This window comes from Myotis davidii, unplaced genomic scaffold (genome assembly GCF_000327345.1).
Source record: "Myotis davidii unplaced genomic scaffold, ASM32734v1 scaffold1251, whole genome shotgun sequence".
NCBI classification, from domain to species: Eukaryota; Metazoa; Chordata; class Mammalia; order Chiroptera; family Vespertilionidae; genus Myotis; species Myotis davidii.
The window spans coordinates 171,523-191,620 of record NW_006283138.1 but is presented as its reverse complement, the minus strand read 5'-3'; the positions used below and the strand labels follow the sequence as shown (position 1 = coordinate 191,620).

The 20,098-nt window shown below is 56.8% G+C and overlaps 1 protein-coding gene across 1 annotated transcript in view; it reads left to right on the top strand.

Annotated features, from left to right (window-relative positions):
* LOC107182823 (receptor-type tyrosine-protein phosphatase N2-like) overlaps nucleotides 1-20,098 on the top strand; it is a 132,579-nt gene that overhangs the window by 5,470 nt on the left and 107,011 nt on the right. The window contains exon 3 of the mRNA XM_015562794.1: nucleotides 6,920-6,970. Coding sequence (XP_015418280.1) covers nucleotides 6,920-6,970 — 51 coding nt within the window. The remainder of the gene's footprint in view (nucleotides 1-6,919; nucleotides 6,971-20,098) is intronic.

Sequence of the window (20,098 nt, the reverse complement as noted above, 5' to 3'; positions counted from 1 at the left end):
GTGTGTCCAGGGTGCCCCCACCCCCCCCAGCCCGGGAGTGTGCCCAGGGTGCCTCCTGTGTGCAGTGCGTGGGAAGCTGAGTATTTCCAAAGCTGGAATAAATAAATATTTTCTCTCACCAGCTCTAAAATGATGGCTTTTCTGTGTTTTCAAAAGCACAGTTCTACTAGAATTTGAAGAAACTAATTAAATTCATGAGCTCAAGGTGGAACTAGCAAATATTACAGGAAAGAACTCTCTGTATCAGGGAGCTCAATGGGAGCCATGCTGGGCGCGCTGATGGGTCCAGGGCAGAGCAGGGTGAGGCGGCCGTGTCAGGTGTCTGCACAGGAAGGGGAGCTGGGGAGGAGCCGGAGCAGCAGGTGGCTTCGCTGGGAGGGCCTGGGCTCACTGTCTTCCTCCACTGGCTCAGGCTGAGGCTGGCCTCTCATCCTGTGGTCTGGCTGCTGTCTGCTGGCGATGGGTCACCAGGGTGTTGGGGAGGAGGGAGGATGGGGGAGGACCGTGTGGGCGTTGGGGAGGCGGGAAAATCAGGTTCCTTCCTGGGCTCCCTCCTGCGGTGATGCCTCCAGCTGGCTCTGTCCTTGTCCCCTGGGCCTCACCTTAAGACTATGGGCCTTGGCTGCTAGCTCCTCACAGACCCAGGTTCCTCACACCCTCAACACTTCCTGTCCGTCCCACTTCCTGGCTGCACACAGCTGCCCACTCGCTGATCCTGCCCCAAGTGGTGGAGGGAGACCAAGCAAGCCCTCAGGAGGAGGAGGAGGAGGGAGGCCTCAGGAGGAGGAGGAGGAGGGAGGCCTCAGGAGGAGGAGGAGGAGGGAGGCCTCAGGAGGAGGAGGAGGAGGGAGGCCTCAGGAGGAGGAGGAGGAGGGAGGCCTCAGGAGGAGGAGGAGGAGGGAGGCCTCAGGAGGAGGAGGAGGAGGGAGGCCTCAGGAGGAGGAGGAGGAGGGAGGCCTCAGGAGGAGGAGGAGGAGGGAGGCCTCAGGAGGAGGAGGAGGAGGGAGGCCTCAGGAGGAGGAGGAGGAGGGAGGCCTCAGGAGGAGGAGGAGGAGGGAGGCCTCAGGAGGAGGAGGAGGAGGGAGGCCTCAGGAGGAGGAGGAGGAGGGAGGCCTCAGGAGGAGGAGGAGGAGGGAGGCCTCAGGAGGAGGAGGAGGAGGGAGGCCTCAGGAGGAGGAGGAGGAGGGAGGCCTCAGGAGGAGGAGGAGGAGGGAGGCCTCAGGAGGAGGAGGAGGAGGGAGGCCTCAGGAGGAGGAGGAGGAGGGAGGCCTCAGGAGGAGGAGGAGGAGGGAGGCCTCAGGAGGAGGAGGAGGAGGGAGGCCTCAGGAGGAGGAGGAGGAGGGAGGCCTCAGGAGGAGGAGGAGGAGGGAGGCCTCAGGAGGAGGAGGAGGAGGGAGGCCTCAGGAGGAGGAGGAGGAGGGAGGCCTCAGGAGGAGGAGGAGGAGGGAGGCCTCAGGAGGAGGAGGAGGAGGGAGGCCTCAGGAGGAGGAGGAGGAGGGAGGCCTCAGGAGGAGGAGGAGGAGGGAGGCCTCAGGAGGAGGAGGAGGAGGGAGGCCTCAGGAGGAGGAGGAGGAGGGAGGCCTCAGGAGGAGGAGGAGGAGGGAGGCCTCAGGAGGAGGAGGAGGAGGGAGGCCTCAGGAGGAGGAGGAGGAGGGAGGCCTCAGGAGGAGGAGGAGGAGGGAGGCCTCAGGAGGAGGAGGAGGAGGGAGGCCTCAGGAGGAGGAGGAGGAGGGAGGCCTCAGGAGGAGGAGGAGGAGGGAGGCCTCAGGAGGAGGAGGAGGAGGGAGGCCTCAGGAGGAGGAGGAGGAGGGAGGCCTCAGGAGGAGGAGGAGGAGGGAGGCCTCAGGAGGAGGAGGAGGAGGGAGGCCTCAGGAGGAGGAGGAGGAGGGAGGCCTCAGGAGGAGGAGGAGGAGGGAGGCCTCAGGAGGAGGAGGAGGAGGGAGGCCTCAGGAGGAGGAGGAGGAGGGAGGCCTCAGGAGGAGGAGGAGGAGGGAGGCCTCAGGAGGAGGAGGAGGAGGGAGGCCTCAGGAGGAGGAGGAGGAGGGAGGCCTCAGGAGGAGGAGGAGGAGGGAGGCCTCAGGAGGAGGAGGAGGAGGGAGGCCTCAGGAGGAGGAGGAGGAGGGAGGCCTCAGGAGGAGGAGGAGGAGGGAGGCCTCAGGAGGAGGAGGAGGAGGGAGGCCTCAGGAGGAGGAGGAGGAGGGAGGCCTCAGGAGGAGGAGGAGGAGGGAGGCCTCAGGAGGAGGAGGAGGAGGGAGGCCTCAGGAGGAGGAGGAGGAGGGAGGCCTCAGGAGGAGGAGGAGGAGGGAGGCCTCAGGAGGAGGAGGAGGAGGGAGGCCTCAGGAGGAGGAGGAGGAGGGAGGCCTCAGGAGGAGGAGGAGGAGGGAGGCCTCAGGAGGAGGAGGAGGAGGGAGGCCTCAGGAGGAGGAGGAGGAGGGAGGCCTCAGGAGGAGGAGGAGGAGGGAGGCCTCAGGAGGAGGAGGAGGAGGGAGGCCTCAGGAGGAGGAGGAGGAGGGAGGCCTCAGGAGGAGGAGGAGGAGGGAGGCCTCAGGAGGAGGAGGAGGAGGGAGGCCTCAGGAGGAGGAGGAGGAGGGAGGCCTCAGGAGGAGGAGGAGGAGGGAGGCCTCAGGAGGAGGAGGAGGAGGGAGGCCTCAGGAGGAGGAGGAGGAGGGAGGCCTCAGGAGGAGGAGGAGGAGGGAGGCCTCAGGAGGAGGAGGAGGAGGGAGGCCTCAGGAGGAGGAGGAGGAGGGAGGCCTCAGGAGGAGGAGGAGGAGGGAGGCCTCAGGAGGAGGAGGAGGAGGGAGGCCTCAGGAGGAGGAGGAGGAGGGAGGCCTCAGGAGGAGGAGGAGGAGGGAGGCCTCAGGAGGAGGAGGAGGAGGGAGGCCTCAGGAGGAGGAGGAGGAGGGAGGCCTCAGGAGGAGGAGGAGGAGGGAGGCCTCAGGAGGAGGAGGAGGAGGGAGGCCTCAGGAGGAGGAGGAGGAGGGAGGCCTCAGGAGGAGGAGGAGGAGGGAGGCCTCAGGAGGAGGAGGAGGAGGGAGGCCTCAGGAGGAGGAGGAGGAGGGAGGCCTCAGGAGGAGGAGGAGGAGGGAGGCCTCAGGAGGAGGAGGAGGAGGGAGGCCTCAGGAGGAGGAGGAGGAGGGAGGCCTCAGGAGGAGGAGGAGGAGGGAGGCCTCAGGAGGAGGAGGAGGAGGGAGGCCTCAGGAGGAGGAGGAGGAGGGAGGCCTCAGGAGGAGGAGGAGGAGGGAGGCCTCAGGAGGAGGAGGAGGAGGGAGGCCTCAGGAGGAGGAGGAGGAGGGAGGCCTCAGGAGGAGGAGGAGGAGGGAGGCCTCAGGAGGAGGAGGAGGAGGGAGGCCTCAGGAGGAGGAGGAGGAGGGAGGCCTCAGGAGGAGGAGGAGGAGGGAGGCCTCAGGAGGAGGAGGAGGAGGGAGGCCTCAGGAGGAGGAGGAGGAGGGAGGCCTCAGGAGGAGGAGGAGGAGGGAGGCCTCAGGAGGAGGAGGAGGAGGGAGGCCTCAGGAGGAGGAGGAGGAGGGAGGCCTCAGGAGGAGGAGGAGGAGGGAGGCCTCAGGAGGAGGAGGAGGAGGGAGGCCTCAGGAGGAGGAGGAGGAGGGAGGCCTCAGGAGGAGGAGGAGGAGGGAGGCCTCAGGAGGAGGAGGAGGAGGGAGGCCTCAGGAGGAGGAGGAGGAGGGAGGCCTCAGGAGGAGGAGGAGGAGGGAGGCCTCAGGAGGAGGAGGAGGAGGGAGGCCTCAGGAGGAGGAGGAGGAGGGAGGCCTCAGGAGGAGGAGGAGGAGGGAGGCCTCAGGAGGAGGAGGAGGAGGGAGGCCTCAGGAGGAGGAGGAGGAGGGAGGCCTCAGGAGGAGGAGGAGGAGGGAGGCCTCAGGAGGAGGAGGAGGAGGGAGGCCTCAGGAGGAGGAGGAGGAGGGAGGCCTCAGGAGGAGGAGGAGGAGGGAGGCCTCAGGAGGAGGAGGAGGAGGGAGGCCTCAGGAGGAGGAGGAGGAGGGAGGCCTCAGGAGGAGGAGGAGGAGGGAGGCCTCAGGAGGAGGAGGAGGAGGGAGGCCTCAGGAGGAGGAGGAGGAGGGAGGCCTCAGGAGGAGGAGGAGGAGGGAGGCCTCAGGAGGAGGAGGAGGAGGGAGGCCTCAGGAGGAGGAGGAGGAGGGAGGCCTCAGGAGGAGGAGGAGGAGGGAGGCCTCAGGAGGAGGAGGAGGAGGGAGGCCTCAGGAGGAGGAGGAGGAGGGAGGCCTCAGGAGGAGGAGGAGGAGGGAGGCCTCAGGAGGAGGAGGAGGAGGGAGGCCTCAGGAGGAGGAGGAGGAGGGAGGCCTCAGGAGGAGGAGGAGGAGGGAGGCCTCAGGAGGAGGAGGAGGAGGGAGGCCTCAGGAGGAGGAGGAGGAGGGAGGCCTCAGGAGGAGGAGGAGGAGGGAGGCCTCAGGAGGAGGAGGAGGAGGGAGGCCTCAGGAGGAGGAGGAGGAGGGAGGCCTCAGGAGGAGGAGGAGGAGGGAGGCCTCAGGAGGAGGAGGAGGAGGGAGGCCTCAGGAGGAGGAGGAGGAGGGAGGCCTCAGGAGGAGGAGGAGGAGGGAGGCCTCAGGAGGAGGAGGAGGAGGGAGGCCTCAGGAGGAGGAGGAGGAGGGAGGCCTCAGGAGGAGGAGGAGGAGGGAGGCCTCAGGAGGAGGAGGAGGAGGGAGGCCTCAGGAGGAGGAGGAGGAGGGAGGCCTCAGGAGGAGGAGGAGGAGGGAGGCCTCAGGAGGAGGAGGAGGAGGGAGGCCTCAGGAGGAGGAGGAGGAGGGAGGCCTCAGGAGGAGGAGGAGGAGGGAGGCCTCAGGAGGAGGAGGAGGAGGGAGGCCTCAGGAGGAGGAGGAGGAGGGAGGCCTCAGGAGGAGGAGGAGGAGGAGGGAGCCCTCAGGAGGCGGAGGAGGAGGGAGCTCTCAGGAGGAGGAGGGCGAGGGAGCTCTGAGCCTGGCTGGGAGGTGGGAGGGAGCTCTCAGGAGGAGGAGGAGGGAGCTCTGAGCCTGGCTGGGAGGTGTCAGGGCCTGCTGCTCTGGTTAAAGAAAAGCGTGCTGGGGGGCTTCTGGCTCCTGGGGTGGCACTAGTGCTGTGTGCGTTTGGGGTGCTGCAGGGCTTGGGGAGCTCATTGCGTTGAGAACCTTCTTCCATCCCATTGACAGGCACAGAACCTGACTGTGCCTGCGGGTCCGCAGCTCGCTGCCTCCTCAGGCTCTCTGGCCCTTGCAGGGCTCCGGGCTGCTCCAGCTCCAGAGAGGGGCCTGGGGTGTGCTGGCTCCTGGAGGGCGTCCTGGGGTATCTCCTGGAGGCCCAGCAGTCTCTGAGGTGACAATTTGGTCCTGCCTCTCCTGCCCCTGATGGTGAGGCCGGGCGGGCGAGTAACTTTCTCTCAGTCACTGCTTTTGGGGAACAGAGGGGAGCTAGTCTCCCCCACTGTCCACCGTGCAGATTGCCTTTAGGTTGTTTGCCCGTTTCTTCGTCGCTCTCTGGAGGGCTGTGGTCACCAGTGAGAAGGTGGCGGGGGGACGAGTGGAGCTGAGGACCTGGTAGTTGCAGGGGTGACGTAGGTGAGATGTGTTAAAGGGAGACTGAAAAAGGAAACGCGATTTCCACGAGAGCACATTGTCCTGGGAAAATGGAGCTTTCGCTTCAAGTTGTGGGGAGAGTCTTGCTGGATGAAGAGGCGCCGTCAGCTGGAGAGGCAGGAGCAGTCAGGCCGCCGCCAGGAAGCCGGGACTTCCGTGGCTCCGCGCCTCCTGGGCGGGTGTGAACATAGGTCAGGGCCCTGTGGCCTCACCGCCTGGCTCCCCCGGTGGACGCACGCTGTCCCTTCTCTGCCTCAGGATGCCCGGTGGAGAGCAGCATGTGTTACCGCAAAAGACTAAAAGTGGAACTGCTTTATGGCCCGGCCGTTCACTTCTGGGAATTTATCCGAAGAAACCGCAAACACTAATTTGAAAGAACCTGTGCGCCCCTATGTTCAACACAGCGTCATTCACAACAGCCTAGGTCTGGAAGCAGCCCACGTGCCCCTCAGTAGGCGAGTGGATAGAAAGGCTGCGGTGCATTTACACCACGGAACACTCTGCAGGTGTGAAAAAGAAGGATCTCTTACCCTGTGAGGCAGCAGGGAGGGACCTGAGAGTATCATGCTAAGTGAAATAAGTCAGTCAGAGAAAGACAAGAGTCACATGATCACACTCATATGTGGAATCTACTGAACAAACTGAACTAACAAGCAAAATAGAGACAGACTCATGGACAGAGCTGGCAGGCAGCTCTGGTGGGGCTGTTGGGCGGGGGGAGGGTTGAACATAAAAGAAAGGAAGAGAAAGAATCATGGACCCAGACAGCAGGCGGGGAGGGAGGGAGGAGGTGGAGAGGCGGGGGATGGATGGTGATGGGGAGAGGATGGGCTAGAGCAGCGGTCCCCAACCTTTCGGACCTCAGGGACCACTGGTTGGCGACAGCTGGACTAGAGCACAGGGCAGGATGTCCGCCTCCTCTGACGGATGACCCTGCACAGTGGTCCCTGGTGGGATCTGCACCTGTCTGTCTGTCTCTCCTCTGCACACGTGTCTCCCTCTGCCTCCTCTTTCTATGCTTGGAACAAGGCAGGCATGTCTGCATGGGGCGTGCACACGGTGGGTGGGCACAGGAGGGCCTGTGAGTGACGGTGCGCACAGAGCCCCACAGGCCTGGCCCCAGAGGCTTCGCCAAAGAAGGTGTCTGCAGAGAAGGTGCGCCTCACACCCCCAGCTGTCCCCTGGAAGGTCCCAGGCAGACGGCCGGAGGGACGGGGTGTGTGCGTGGGCCTCGCACCCACTGGGGCCGGGCGCTCTGGCTCCCAGGTGACCTGCGTGTGCCGGGAGCGGAGGCCAGCTCACAGCTGCTCCGAGGCCTGACCCCCTGTTTCCTGTCCCCCCAGGGTGCTCGCTGGAAGACGGCCTCTGCAGACGGTGGGAGACCTGTGTCCACGGTGAGTGGGCGGCGGGCGGGCCTTCCCCACCTACGAGCCCAGTCGCTCCGAGGGCCACGAAGGTTCATTCCGCTTGACGCCGGAAGAGCCGGGGAGCGAGGCCTCTGCAGACATGGCTGAGGGAGGAAGCGGAGGGCTGGTGGGAATGGAGCCGCTCCTCATGTGCTCGTGTGTCTGTGTCCGAGTGTTTAAGGCGATTCCAGATCATGGTGGTGCCTCCGGAGCCTGACAGTGACTGGAACTGCCTGCCGCCGCGCCCTGCCCGCGCCTCGGTCCCCTTAACCCCGTCTGCGCTGCCAGCGGGAGGCTTCGCTTCCTCTTGGAGGAGGAGGAGAGAACGTGGGTGCTCTGTGCGGTCAGGGAGGCACAGAGGTGGGCCTGGGATACTGGGTGGGAGGCCCCGCAGCCGGCCAGCTCCCGCCCTGTGAGTGGGGGGCGGGGGGGTTAAGGACTAGCCTCTCAGAGGAGGGGAAAGCTGAGTGTCCTGGGCCATAGGAGCCAGGGAACTTGATGGCTGCCCTTCAACTGCTCAGGGGAGGGGCCAGGACACCCACAAAGGAGCCCAGGCCAGGCAAACGGCTTTCCCTAAAGTCAAACGGGTTTGTCCCTGGGGCCTGGCCCTGGGAGGCCCCGAGGCGCGGATTCTCTTCTCGCTCCCTCCTTAGTTTATGCTGCGAGTCTTGGGGATGGTGGGCTTGTCACTGCCAGCATCTTGCTCGTGCCCCTCCTTCCATCCTGGATCTCGGGCAAACCTGGTGCCAGGGTACAGCCGATTCTCAGAGCCCCCTGATGCCGGGACCTTCGCATGGGGTTCAGGCTCTGACGGAGGGGCCGACACACAAATGAAAATGCTGGACAAGAAATAAGAATTTAGAAGGCGTGGGGGCCAGGGGGAGCCTCTTTCTTGAAGAGACTCCCTGACTTCTGGCCTGGCCCGCCTTTTATTCGCGTGAATACACATTTGCCCTTTAGCAGTGCGCACAGGCAGATCCAAGGTGAAGTTTGGTAAACAGTGCAGAGAGGACCAGGCTGGGAAACCGCCTCGAGCCTTGCGATCACAGCGGGGGCTGACTGCAGAGCCGGCCGGGCTGCGTAGCTGATGAGGGAGGACAGCAGTGCTGCCTGGACCCGTGTGGCCACTGTGAAGGCATGCAGCCTGCCAGCGGGCGGGCAGAGCAGGGTGGCGGCCATGGCGTGGAGTCCAGAATGTTCTGTGGTCAGACACTGGGTTCCTTTCTCTCTGTACTCTGTTCTTTTCTTGGGATGTAGGTAGAAATATATAATTTTATTAACCTCATATGTGTTTTTAAAAGCCCAACAGACCAACAAGTGAAATGAAATGGTTGCGTGGGGTAGGGTCCCGTGTCTGCAGGGATTGGCTCTGGGCCCCTGGGGAACCCGAATCCCAGGAGGCTCAAGGCTCTGCTATAAAATGGGGACAACATACAGCGGCTCTGCACCCATGACTCCCAGCATTCCCACCTGCAGGTGGAAATACTGTTTCCCACACTGGCGGGTGAGCTTAGTGGTTAGAGAACCAGCCCATGTTCTGAAGTTAGGCAAGGGCACACACCTGGGTTGTAGGTTCGATCCTGGCCCCAGTCAGTGTGTCTCTCACATCAATGTTTATCTCTCTCTCTTCTACCCCCTCCCTTCTATTCTCTCCAAAAATCAATGGGAAAAATACCCTCGGGCGGGGATAAAAGAACATACTGTGTCCGATCGGTTGGTGGAACCCTCAGCTGGGAAGCCAGGGGTGCGGGGGCGACTGTGTGTTGAGAAAGAACCTGAGCTACGCGGGCCGCGCAGCGCAAACCGTGCTGTTCCGGGGCCAGCGGTGCTGCATGGGGGGCGGGGGGAGACGCAGCCCCTCGCCGCTGGGCTGGCCCTGTACCAAAGCCAGCAGACAGGCACTGGCGAGGGTGTGGAGGCGGGACCCTCGCACACAGTGCGTGGACGTAAGACGGCGCAGCCGCTGCGGAAAGCAGGTCTGCAGCTCTCAGAAAGGTAGGTGTGAAGTGACCATCTGTCCTGGGAGGCTCTGAGGATACAGCTGAATGGGCAGAGAGCAGGATGCAGGGACATTGCACCCGAATTCACGGTGGCATTACTCACGGGCGTGGGCAGCAGCCAATGCGACCGGCAGGTGAGGGGATGAGCTACGTGGTCTATGCATGGGTGGGTATTCAGGCTGACAGAGAGAGAGGGAGAGAGAGAGAAACATCAATGATAAGAGAATCACTCCTCGGCCGCCTCCTACATGCCCCCCACTGGGGATCGAGCCCGCAACCCTGGCATGTGCCTGGACAGGGAATGGAACCCTCACCTGGCTCAACCACTGAGCCTCGAGGCCAGGCTGTGCCCTGGATCTTGATGGCAGTCTGCAGTCTGCCCTCCCCCTGCAGGGCCAGTGGTGTGTGCCCTCCCCCAGAGGGCTCCCCCCTCCCCCATCCCAAGGGGGTACGCCTTCCATGTGGCCTCTGGGGAGCGCACCAAGGCAGGGGCTTTAAAAATATATATATATTATTGATTTTTTTACAGAGAGGAAGGGAGAGGGGTAGAGAGTCAGAAACATCGATGAGAAACATCGATCAGCCGCCTCCTGCACACCCCCTACTGGGGATATGCCCGCAACCAAGGCATATGCCCTTGACCAAAATCGAACCTGGGACCCTTCTGTCCGCAGGCCGATGCTCTATCTGCTGAGCCAAACCGGTGAGGGCAAGGCAGGGGCTTTTGTGAGAAGGGAAGGGGTCCACCACCCTTTAGGCCCTTCATGTTCTACTTCCAAGTAGATCATGCAAATAGCATGTGGACACATTGTATGATCAGCACTCAGCCGGGAGACGTGTAGAACAGAAGTAGCTTACTTCCCTCGTAGGCCTGCACCCCGTGACGGCGACTGCAGCTGCGTGTGCCCTGCACAAGGTCCGTGCCCATTCACTCAGGCATGGGCACTGCTCGTGGCATTCATTCAGGAGATCCAGCAGCAGCAGGAAAGGGCCCGCCTCCTGGCACCGTCCTCTGGGGAGTTAGCAACAGGCTGTCGCCCACGCTGCCCTCACAGGGGCAGGGCACCTCACAGGGGCAGGCTGCCACGCAGCCTGACCAGGAGGCTCATTAGACCTCTGAGCGGCAGGGAGTGGGCTCCTGAGCTGAGGACTGGGAAGCGCCGTGAACGGGCCTCTCAGGAGGAAGAGGAACCCGGTCCTGAGCCTCCCTTCGTGAAGGGGGATGAGTGGCAGTGGGCCCAGCTCCACTTGTGCGTGCGCGCGTGCACACACACACGTGTCCAATGCGTGGGCTTCACTGCAGGGGCACCAGGCTTGGCATGTTTTTGGCTCCTGTTACTGCATCTTGGGCTCTATGGTCGGATCACGCGTCATACTTCTCAGCCTCGGGGGTGGGGGGCGGTCTGCATGACGGGCGCGCAGGGCAGGGCCCCGAGTCAGGAGAAATGCGCCCAGACGCGGCCATTTGCGGGTGTGGCCTCCCTCTGAGCGGCTCTGGGCCCTGAATTTCCATGGAGTCACCGGCTGATCCTGCCTGCCTCTGGGCTGGCACTGCCGACGCGTTAAAAGGCTGAGGACTGCTTTTGCGTCTTCTGGGGTGCAGGACATGGAGCCCTGTGCCACGCGGGTGTCGTGGATGCGACCTGAGCTTGTGGCTTCGGGTGGCTCTGTAACTGGTGGTGCTGGAGGGACTGCGTGTCACTGTGAATAAGCAGCGAGAGGAGCGCAGCCCGGGAGCACGCAGCAGGCCAGAGCCCGGGCGTCCGTGGGCAGGTGCGCACTGCTGCTCGGTGCGTCTGGGTGGAGCCTCCTCCCCGTCACAGTGCGCGGAGGCAGGCGCTCTGTACTGGCTGCGCCAGGCCTGCTGTGGTGGCCGGGAAGCCCCCTCCCTGCAGGCTTCCTGTGGCTGGCGGCGGGCGCCCCTGCAGCGCTGAGGACTTGGGCAGGGTTTTGCCTGGCGTGTTCAGGGAACAGAAATGCTCTCCAGCAGGCGGCGGGCCGGCGGGCTGGCTGTCAGTCTCCTGTGTCTGGTGCCCATCACTGGCTCCATCTAGTAATCTGATTGGCCCGACTGGCTTTTGGCCTTAACCCCTTGAGCCACGCGTCTCCTACTGGCCCAGTCAGGTCGGGGTCAGGGCCTCGAGCTGCTTATGCCAACTTCTCAGCGGGCCGCAGGCTCCTCCGCCACAAGCGAAGGCGCATCGACACTTTGTTTGGATTCTTCACTCTTTAAAAGAATCACAAACAGAACAACTAGACCCAAACTTTAACATTTGTTTGGTCTCTTCATTGTGGGTTGTTTTCATTTTCTTAATCTGAAAGCTTGATGTCATTGATTGGTGTGTGTGTGTGTGATGTGTGTGAACACATGTGCATGCATGCGGCGATGAACTCTGTGGTACAAACCTATTGGTTTGGGAGTCAGGAAAGTGGGGGCCGGTATGGTCTCTGCCACTGGCTGTTTTCTTGACTTCTGTTCCGTCACTTCCCCATGGAAGGTGCCAGACTTCCCGCCTATAAATGAGGAGTGTGGCCATATGCGTGGTTGCCGACCATGGCTGCCCATTGGAGATACTAGTATCTGTGCCAGGTGCTGCTGGACTGAGTCGAATCAGAATCTCGGGGCAGGGGTGGGAGTCAGGCCCCAGCCTCCTCCCGCTTCCTTCCTTCCTTCTCTTTTTAAAGCCCCTTGAAGTGGCTCTGCTGTGTGCTCCTGGCTGAGGACCGTGGGCAGCTGACCGCCCACAGCTTCCCCCCAGAACGTGCCATGGCATCTGCACCAAATGCCAGCTGTGCTTGTGCAGCAAACAGAGGGGTGTGAGGGGGGATTCAGCCGCATTGCTTCTATGGTTTGTTAGAGAGAACATCATTAGCATAAATTATATTTCTCTATGGAGATGCAAATAAATGCTAATGACTAATTTGCCATTTAAGAAATTGCAGGTTGCCATGCAAAACGGTCTCAGGTAACCAACCACCTCCTAATTGAGTGGCAGCGTTCTGTGTTTCGTTATTAAAGATATTAGCCCAAGACACTGAAAGACTGAAAAATGCTACCAATTATTGCTGATACCTTTGCTGTTTTACAGTTTGTGGGAGATTCATATGCTTTATTTCAATTGAGCCACACAGTTCTGGGTGCGCCGTAGACGGGCTGCTTGCAAGGCTGTTATTTTGGAGGAAAGGAGAGGGCGGCAGGACCAAGAAGCGAAAGGCAGACAGTAGAGACAGGTGCTGGCCGGCGCAGACTTTGAACCGAAAGAATGGTGATTAATATGTTCAGAACAATGGTTGGTACATGGAGAATTTCAGAGAAGTGTAATCTATAGGAAAGAACCATGTGGCAATTCCAGTTCTGAAAAACACATGGACTGAGTTTAGGAATGAAGCTGGTGCGTTAGCAGCAGATCAGACCGAGTGGAAGTGGGTTAGAGAGTGTGGAGGAGGCCAGGAGACCAGCTCCAGAGATCCGAGAGCGACGGGAAATACATGGAGGGGGAGGGCCGTGTGGGCCTGCGTCACAGATGGCACACTGGGATCGAGGTCCACTCGGGAGCAGAGGGAATGGCAGGAGCAATGTTGACGAGTTTCCAAAATGTATGAAAGACATCAAGCAGAACTCAGGAAGCACCATGGGTCCCAAGAAGAACATGCATCCACCTGGGACTTGGGAACAGGAGGTGAAACTGTTGAAAATACAAATTTAAGAAGCCCACAGGGGTCAGAGCAAAGGCAGCCCTGAGCCTGCAGGCGAGACGAGCACGGGCGCAGCCCTGGTGTGCAGGAGCCTCCCGGCCTTCACTGGACCCACCTTATCCGATGCACCTTGGCAGCTGGAGGAGGGTGGAAAATGGGGATTAATCCAGAGGTGCTGGCCTCGAAACTGAGGACCTCCCTGCCCCTCTGACATGATCATGCAGACATGAGCCAGCCCGCGGGCCCGCGGAGGAGGAGAGCCATGGGGGCCGGCCTGCTCATAGTCAGCGAGAGACAGTGCCAGCTGTGGTTTCACACCCATGAGTTTTGGGGGTGGTTCCTTATGCAGTTGACAGACAACTTCAACAGGATTGGAGGCAGCTAAAAGGTCATGGAATTTAAACTTTAAAGAACTGAAAGACAATCACTGTCAGCCATTCTATACCCAGAGGAAGTATCTTTCTAACAGGAAATGGAAGTAACATTTTCAGGCCACCAAAAATGGAAAGAATTTATCGTAGCTGCCCCGACTAAACAAACACTACAAGGAGTCCTCAGGAAGAATGGCGTGACCGTCGGGAGACAGTGGAGAGGCCGGAGGAGAGGAAAAGGAGGCACACAGCTCCCAGTGCAGGCACGAGGGCAGCTGGGCAGCTGGGCAGCTGGGAAGCAGTGCTCAAGGCAGCAGGACCAATATTGTAAAAACATCAGTTCCCTCTGCATTAACCTTTATGTCTAGACCAGGGGTCCTCAAACTACGGCCCGCGGGCCACATGCAGCCTGCCAAAAACATTTATCTGGCCTGTTTTTGCCGCCGCTGTGTGCATAGGAATTCGTTCATAGTTTTTTTTAAACTATAGTCCGGCCCTCCAACGGTCTGAGGGACAGTGAACTAGCCCCCTGTTTAAAAAGTTTGAGGACCCCTGGTCTAGACAATCACAATGAAACATTCACCATTATTGTTTTGTAATTAAGCAACTAGCTTTAAAGTGCATGAGGCTGATAGGAGAGTTCTGAGCGGAGACCGTGCGGTGTGGACTGACACTCCGGCTGTGGTGCCTCATGAGATGGAATACTGAAACCCGAGTGGCTGTGATCACAAAACAGATTGAAGGAAAAGGACCGAAAGTCTAGAAATAGACCCAAATGCATATGGGATTTTAGTGTATGATAATGTTATTTTAATCAGTGGGGAAAATGTATTATTCAATAATGATTTGGGGACAACTGACCAGACATGGGGAAAATATATAGCTAGATCCTCCCAAGCTCCTTACCCCAAAATAATATCCAGGTGGCTCCAAAACTTGAAAGGATATGGGATTTTATAAGTACTAGAAAACTTGGGGAGAACTTTTTAAATAATTTTGAGAGGAAATTAATGTTTTTAAGCAAGACAAAAAAACCAAATATCTAAGAAAATTTAAGGTGCATACTTTTAACTCACCATGTTCACTTGTATGAAATTATATGATGAATATGCTTAAGCATATGTGTAAAGAATCCAGTGTAAAATGTTTCTTTGAAACATTGGAATAGACAAAAACACAAATATCCTAAATATTCTTTAAATTATGGTTCTTCTTCAAGATGGAATTATATAGGTGCTGATAGAGAAAGATCTCAAAACATTTTGGGCCGAAACCAGTTTGGCTCAGTGGATTGAGCGTCAGCTTGCGGACTGAAAGGTCCCAGGTTCGATTCCGGTCAAGGGCATGTACCTGGGTTGCGGGCACATCCCCAGTAGGAGATGTGCAGGAGGCAGCTGATCGATGTTTCTCTCTCATCGATGTTTCTAACTCTCTATCTCTCTCCCTTCCTCTCTGTAAAAAAAATCAATAAAATATATATAAAAAAAACCAACAAAACATTTTGGATGAAATTTGAAGATGAAGAACAGCTGAGATCCATATTAGAAAAAAATGAAATTAGATCTAATTTCTTTCAGAAGAAGCAACTATACGTTTGAAAGGCAAAACTATAGCCCTAGCCAGGTGGCTCAGTTGTCATCCCAGTGGTTGTGGGTTTGATCCCTGATCAGGGCACATCTAAGAATCGACCAATCCTATATAATAAAAGCCTATTATGCTAAATGTCCGGTCAACCATTCAACCAAAACATAATATGCTAATGATATGCTAAGGCCGGTCAATCACCTGCTATGATGTGCACTGACCACTAGGGGGCAGATGTTCTGACCGGTAGGTTAGCTTGCTGCTGGGGTCCTGTCGATTGGGACTGAGTGAGATGGGCCGGACTCGCCCTAGAGCCCTCCCACAGTCCCTCCCTGGCTGGCCAATCTCCTGCATCCCTCCCCGGCCCCAGTCGTGCACCAGTGGGGTCTCTTGGCCTGGCCTGCGCCCTTTCGCAATCTGGGACCCCTCAGGGGATGTCAGAGAGCCGGTTTTGGCCCAATCCCATGGGCCAGGCCTAGGAACCCCACGAATTCATGCACCAGGCCTCTACTTAATGCATAAATAAGTGGATCATCAAATCAATGTTTCTCTTTATCTCTAATCAATAAATAAAAATTAAAAAAGAAAATAAAAACTATAAAGATTTTTTAGAGCAGAATATAACTTTTTCATGACCTCAGAGTAGACAAAGATTTTGAAACAGGACATAAAAAGCACTAATCACAAAGGAAAAGATTGATAATTTCATCTACTCTATTAACATTGAGACCATCTCTTAATAGAAAAGCACACTAAGGAGAAAGTTAGAGGAGCAGAGGCAGAATGGGAAAAGATATTTTAACACGCATAACCAACAAATTATTTTTAAAATGACAACTAAGAAAAAATTGGCAAAACATTTTAACAGGAACTTGGAAGAAATCCAGATGCCTGATGCAAGGCGAGCTCCACCTGAGGGTTAAGTCGCAGGCGTGGCCGGGAGCCCCTGGCGCCGTGCGGAGGAGCAGAGCATTCTCGGCAGCCTCCTGCAGAAGAGACAGCTGGACTCGCAGAGCCTCTCAGAAGGGGGCGCATACACCCCCTCCCCCCCGCCCCAGCTTCATGAGGTCCCCGATGAGTTACATCCTGGGTGTGCAGGTGAGCCAGGGAGAGCCCCTAGGAGAATGCGCAGGGCAGCCTGGATGGGAGGCAGGGAGCTGAGGAGGGAGCCCCCAGCGCTCCTGCGGCGTCACACAGGACGCCTGGCACTCGCGTTCCGTGGTCACGAGTGAACGTCCAAGACCAAGACATGGAAATAGTTAGAAGTGAGTCTGCAGGCAGCTGTGGGGCTTGTCACACACACATTGTGACAGAGCTGTGATTAATATGCTCTGGACGTGCAGGACAAGAGGGAAATGTTACCAGAGAAATGGGCTCTGTGCTCAGAACAACGAAACGGAAGGACCTTCACTCGGTGCAGGGGTGTCAGGATGGACATGGCAGAGGGAGGGCTGGTGACCGGAAGCGGAAGCGGGTCAGCCGGAAGCAGCGCGCAGTCACAGCAGAGCCGGCAAAGCTGCAGGGAGTGCGTGAGGCCAGGAGCTGTGGCCCCCGAATAGGGAGGAAACGGTGCGGAAACAGTGCCTGGGGTTTCTTTCCAAAACTGAAGAAAGACACCCCAAACCTCGGACTTAAAAAATTTCACAAAATAGCCATTTGTAGGTAGAAAAGGTTGCCTGTTGGCAGTTCTGTGTGGTTCAGCGTCATGGATTGAATTCAAAGAGAACCACCCCCTGAACTTCACAGGGAAATCGGGGGCACCCGGAGCTGGAGACAGACCTGGGACCCAGCGTTCCCTTTGCCAGAACCCGGGACAGAAGCAGAGGAGGCGCTCCCGTCGCCGCGTGAGAGCAGCGGCTCGGCCTGGGGCGTGGCGCTCGCTGAAGTGGGTGTTTGGGTATGAAGGTGAAACAAACCCACAAGACGCCATCAAGAGAAGTGTGTCCCTAAGACACGAGGGGCAGTTGTGCTGACAGATGGAAAGAAGCCACAGGGAGCCAGGAGACGGGGGATGGAGAGCGGGCGGGCGGGGGTGGACACGGACCTGCTGGCGCAGGCGGCGTCCTCAGGGCCATACCGCCCGGGTGAGGTGGCTGCTGCCCTGTGACAAGTCGGGAAGATGATGTAATTACTGGGGTGACCACAAAAAGAGGAGCCAGCAAGCTAACAAAGGAAAAGAACAATAAAAATTCCAAAGGAAGGCCACAGAGGAGAGAAGAACAGGCGCAGCCCTGGCCGGTAGCTCAGTTGGTTAGAGCGTCACCCCCCATACACCTAAGTGTGGGTTCAGTGTCCAGTCAGGCACATACAAGAAGCAATCAATGTATTCATCAATAAGTGGAACAACAAATTGATGTTTCTCTCTCCCCTCCTCTCTCTAAAAAAAAAAATCAATAAAAAAAGAGTAGACATAAAGCAGATGGGACAAATAAGAATCAGTGATAAGATGACAGGTGCAAACCCCAGTGCACCAACAATCACAGGGTAAACAAATGCACAGAAGGCTCCCATTGGAAATGAAGATCGCCGTTAGGAAGTCAGCCTTGTTGTATGCTGCTTACGAGAGACCACCTTACATGTCGGGACAGGAAAGATAGAAAATAAGAGGACAAAAGGACACACCATGGCACACTGACCCCAGGAGGGTGCACAGTCATCACACACAGGCGGCTCAGGGTGAACTCTGCTCAGAGCAAAACGACTCTGAGGAAGCAGGAGGGCCAGCCTTCCAGGCACAGGACTGATAAGCCAGGTGCCCCTGAAGATCCAACTCCAGCCTGTACACAGCAAACGCTGAGAGAAAACAGCCTAGTTTGAGACGTTAGCATATCTCACTAAATAATTGATAGAAAAACTGTCCCCAAAACACTAAAAAAACAAACCTGTAAACATGCAGCAGCTGTGAAGATGAGCACCCTTCGCCTAACCGACACAGGACACGGCGGCCGTCCAAACCGAAGGTGCACGCTCTCCAAATGTAAACGGAATATTTGTCCAAATTGATTATGTGTTGGGCAAGAGAATTTCTAAAGTTGACATCATCCAGAATGTTTCTATGGCTTAAGAAATTAAGGTAGAAACCAATAAAGACAAGATAACTACAAAATCTCCAAATGTTTGGAAATTACTCCCCTAAATACCCAATATACCAAAGAAGAGATCTCAATAGAAATTAGAAAATATCTTGAAATGGGTGATCATGACAACATGACATTATGGAATTTGTGGATACAGCTAAAGCTATGGTTGGAAGGAAATGGTGATCTTCAGTGCGTTATAGGAAAGAAGAAAAGTTGAAACAAATGATTCAAGTATCTGTCTCAAGAATTTAGAAAAAGAACAGGAAACAAACAAAGAGGAGGAAGGAAAAAGAAAGAGCAAAAATGCTGTAGTAGAAACCAAATGTATAGCAGAGGGAATAAACAAAACCAATCACTGGTTCTTTAGAAAAGATTTTAATATAAATTTCTGGCAAAACTGATCAAGAATAAAAGAGGGAAGGACCAAATCACCAACACCAGGAATAAAAAGTGGACATCACTACAGACCCTACAGACATCAATAAGACAGTAAAGGAATGTTATGGACAACTTTAGCCCATAAATTGCTACTGCAGATAAAGCAGCAAATCTAGGCACATATACTTTTTCCTTATGATTCAGCAATTTCATCAGAAATGCACACTTAGAAATACAAAGGATGTTCCCAGCAGCTTGATTTCACATCTGTGAAAGTGGAACAAATTCATTTATTGTGGCCCAACAATTCCGCTCCAATTGTATACCCAACAGAAATTCATACTTAGGCCCTAACTGGTTTGGCTCAGTGGATAGAGCATTGGATTGCATACTGGAAGGTTCCGGGTTCGATTCCAGTCAAGGGCACATGCTTGGGTTGTAGGCTCGATCCCCAGTAGGGGGTGGGCAGGAGGCAGCCAATCAATGATATTCTCTCATCATTGATGTTTCTATCTCTCTCTCCCTCTCCCTTCCTCTCTGAAACAATAAAAATAAAAATTAAAAATTAAAAAAACCCTCATACTTAGGTATACAAAAAAGAATGCCTAAGAATTTTCCTAGCAGTACTATTAAAAACAGCCCCAAACTGGAACTAACATATGCATCTATCAGAAAGAAATGCGTGATTGTGGCATGTTCATACAGTGAAATACTGTAGAGAAAAACATCCACTGTTGTTATAGAAACACACACAAACCTGCTGAGCCAGGAGCCGGTGGAGGACACAGAGGGGAGTGACCGACGTGACTGGGCGGCGGGGCCTTGGGCTTGGATCTATGTGGAGGGCTGCACACTTCTGAGTCTCCTCTCTGGAGTGCTCGTGGTGTTTCACTAAAGCGTTTATAGAACAGCATCTCTACAGCCGTGCCTGTTCCAACACTCACCGTCTTAGAGACCCAGCAAGGCTCTGGGGAGGAGGCTCCCCGCATTCTGGGAGTGCCTGTCCCCTCACCAGTGCGGGTGGTCTGAGCCAAGCCCAGCACCCCATCCAGTCCCCGCCCCCTCCACACGGCCTCAGAAAACAGCTCCACCTGCCCGGGTGAGGGACGTGCTGTTTCTAGTTTCCTGAGGGAGGGACTCCCTTCTGGGCAACCTGCTCCCTCTCAGGCCTCACCAGACAGGACGAGGCCCCCCTGATTGATGTGCTAATTCCTCTCCAAACACCTTCACAGCGACGCCCACTGGTGTTTATCACAGGGCTGGGCAGCAGCCTGGCCAAGCACAGGCATACTGACCATCACAACCAGACTAGCCTTGAGCCTGAGCCACCAGGGACTCTGCTGCAGGCGGGGCACACGGCCTGTTGGAGCCCAGGGGTGTCCGCGCCGCCCTCTCCGCTCCAGTGACAGGGGTGGCAGGTGCCTTAGCCCTGCCCTTCGACCTGATGGCTCATGGTTGCTCATGTGTGTGCAGCTGTTCCGTGTGCTCACCATTTGTGTAAGTTCAGCAGAGTTACGAAGGAGTGACTCAGGAGGGCCTGCCTTTTCTGGTAATCCTCACTGGAGGATAGTTTTCCATTGATTTTAGAGAGTGGAAGGGAGGGGGAGGGGGAGACAGGAGCAAGAGAAGCATAGGTGTGAGAGAGACACATCAATTGGTTGCCTCCCCCACACTCCCCAGCTGGGGTAGGGGGCCTGTACCCAGACGAGCTCTTTTTTATTTTATTTTTATTTTTATTTTTTATTTGTTTTATTGCTTAAAGTATTACAAAGGGTATTACATATGTCTCCTTCTTCCCCCCACCCTTGACAATCCCCTGGCCTCCCCTACCCCCCAGTGTCTTATGTCCATTGGTTATGCTTATATGCATGCATACAACTCCTTCGGTTCATCTCTTACCCCCCTCCCTCCTGCCCCCCAACCCTCCGCAGCCTTCCCGCTGCAGTTTGACAATCTGTTTGAAGCAGCTGTGCCTCTGTATCTCTTATTCTTCAAAAGTTTATAATG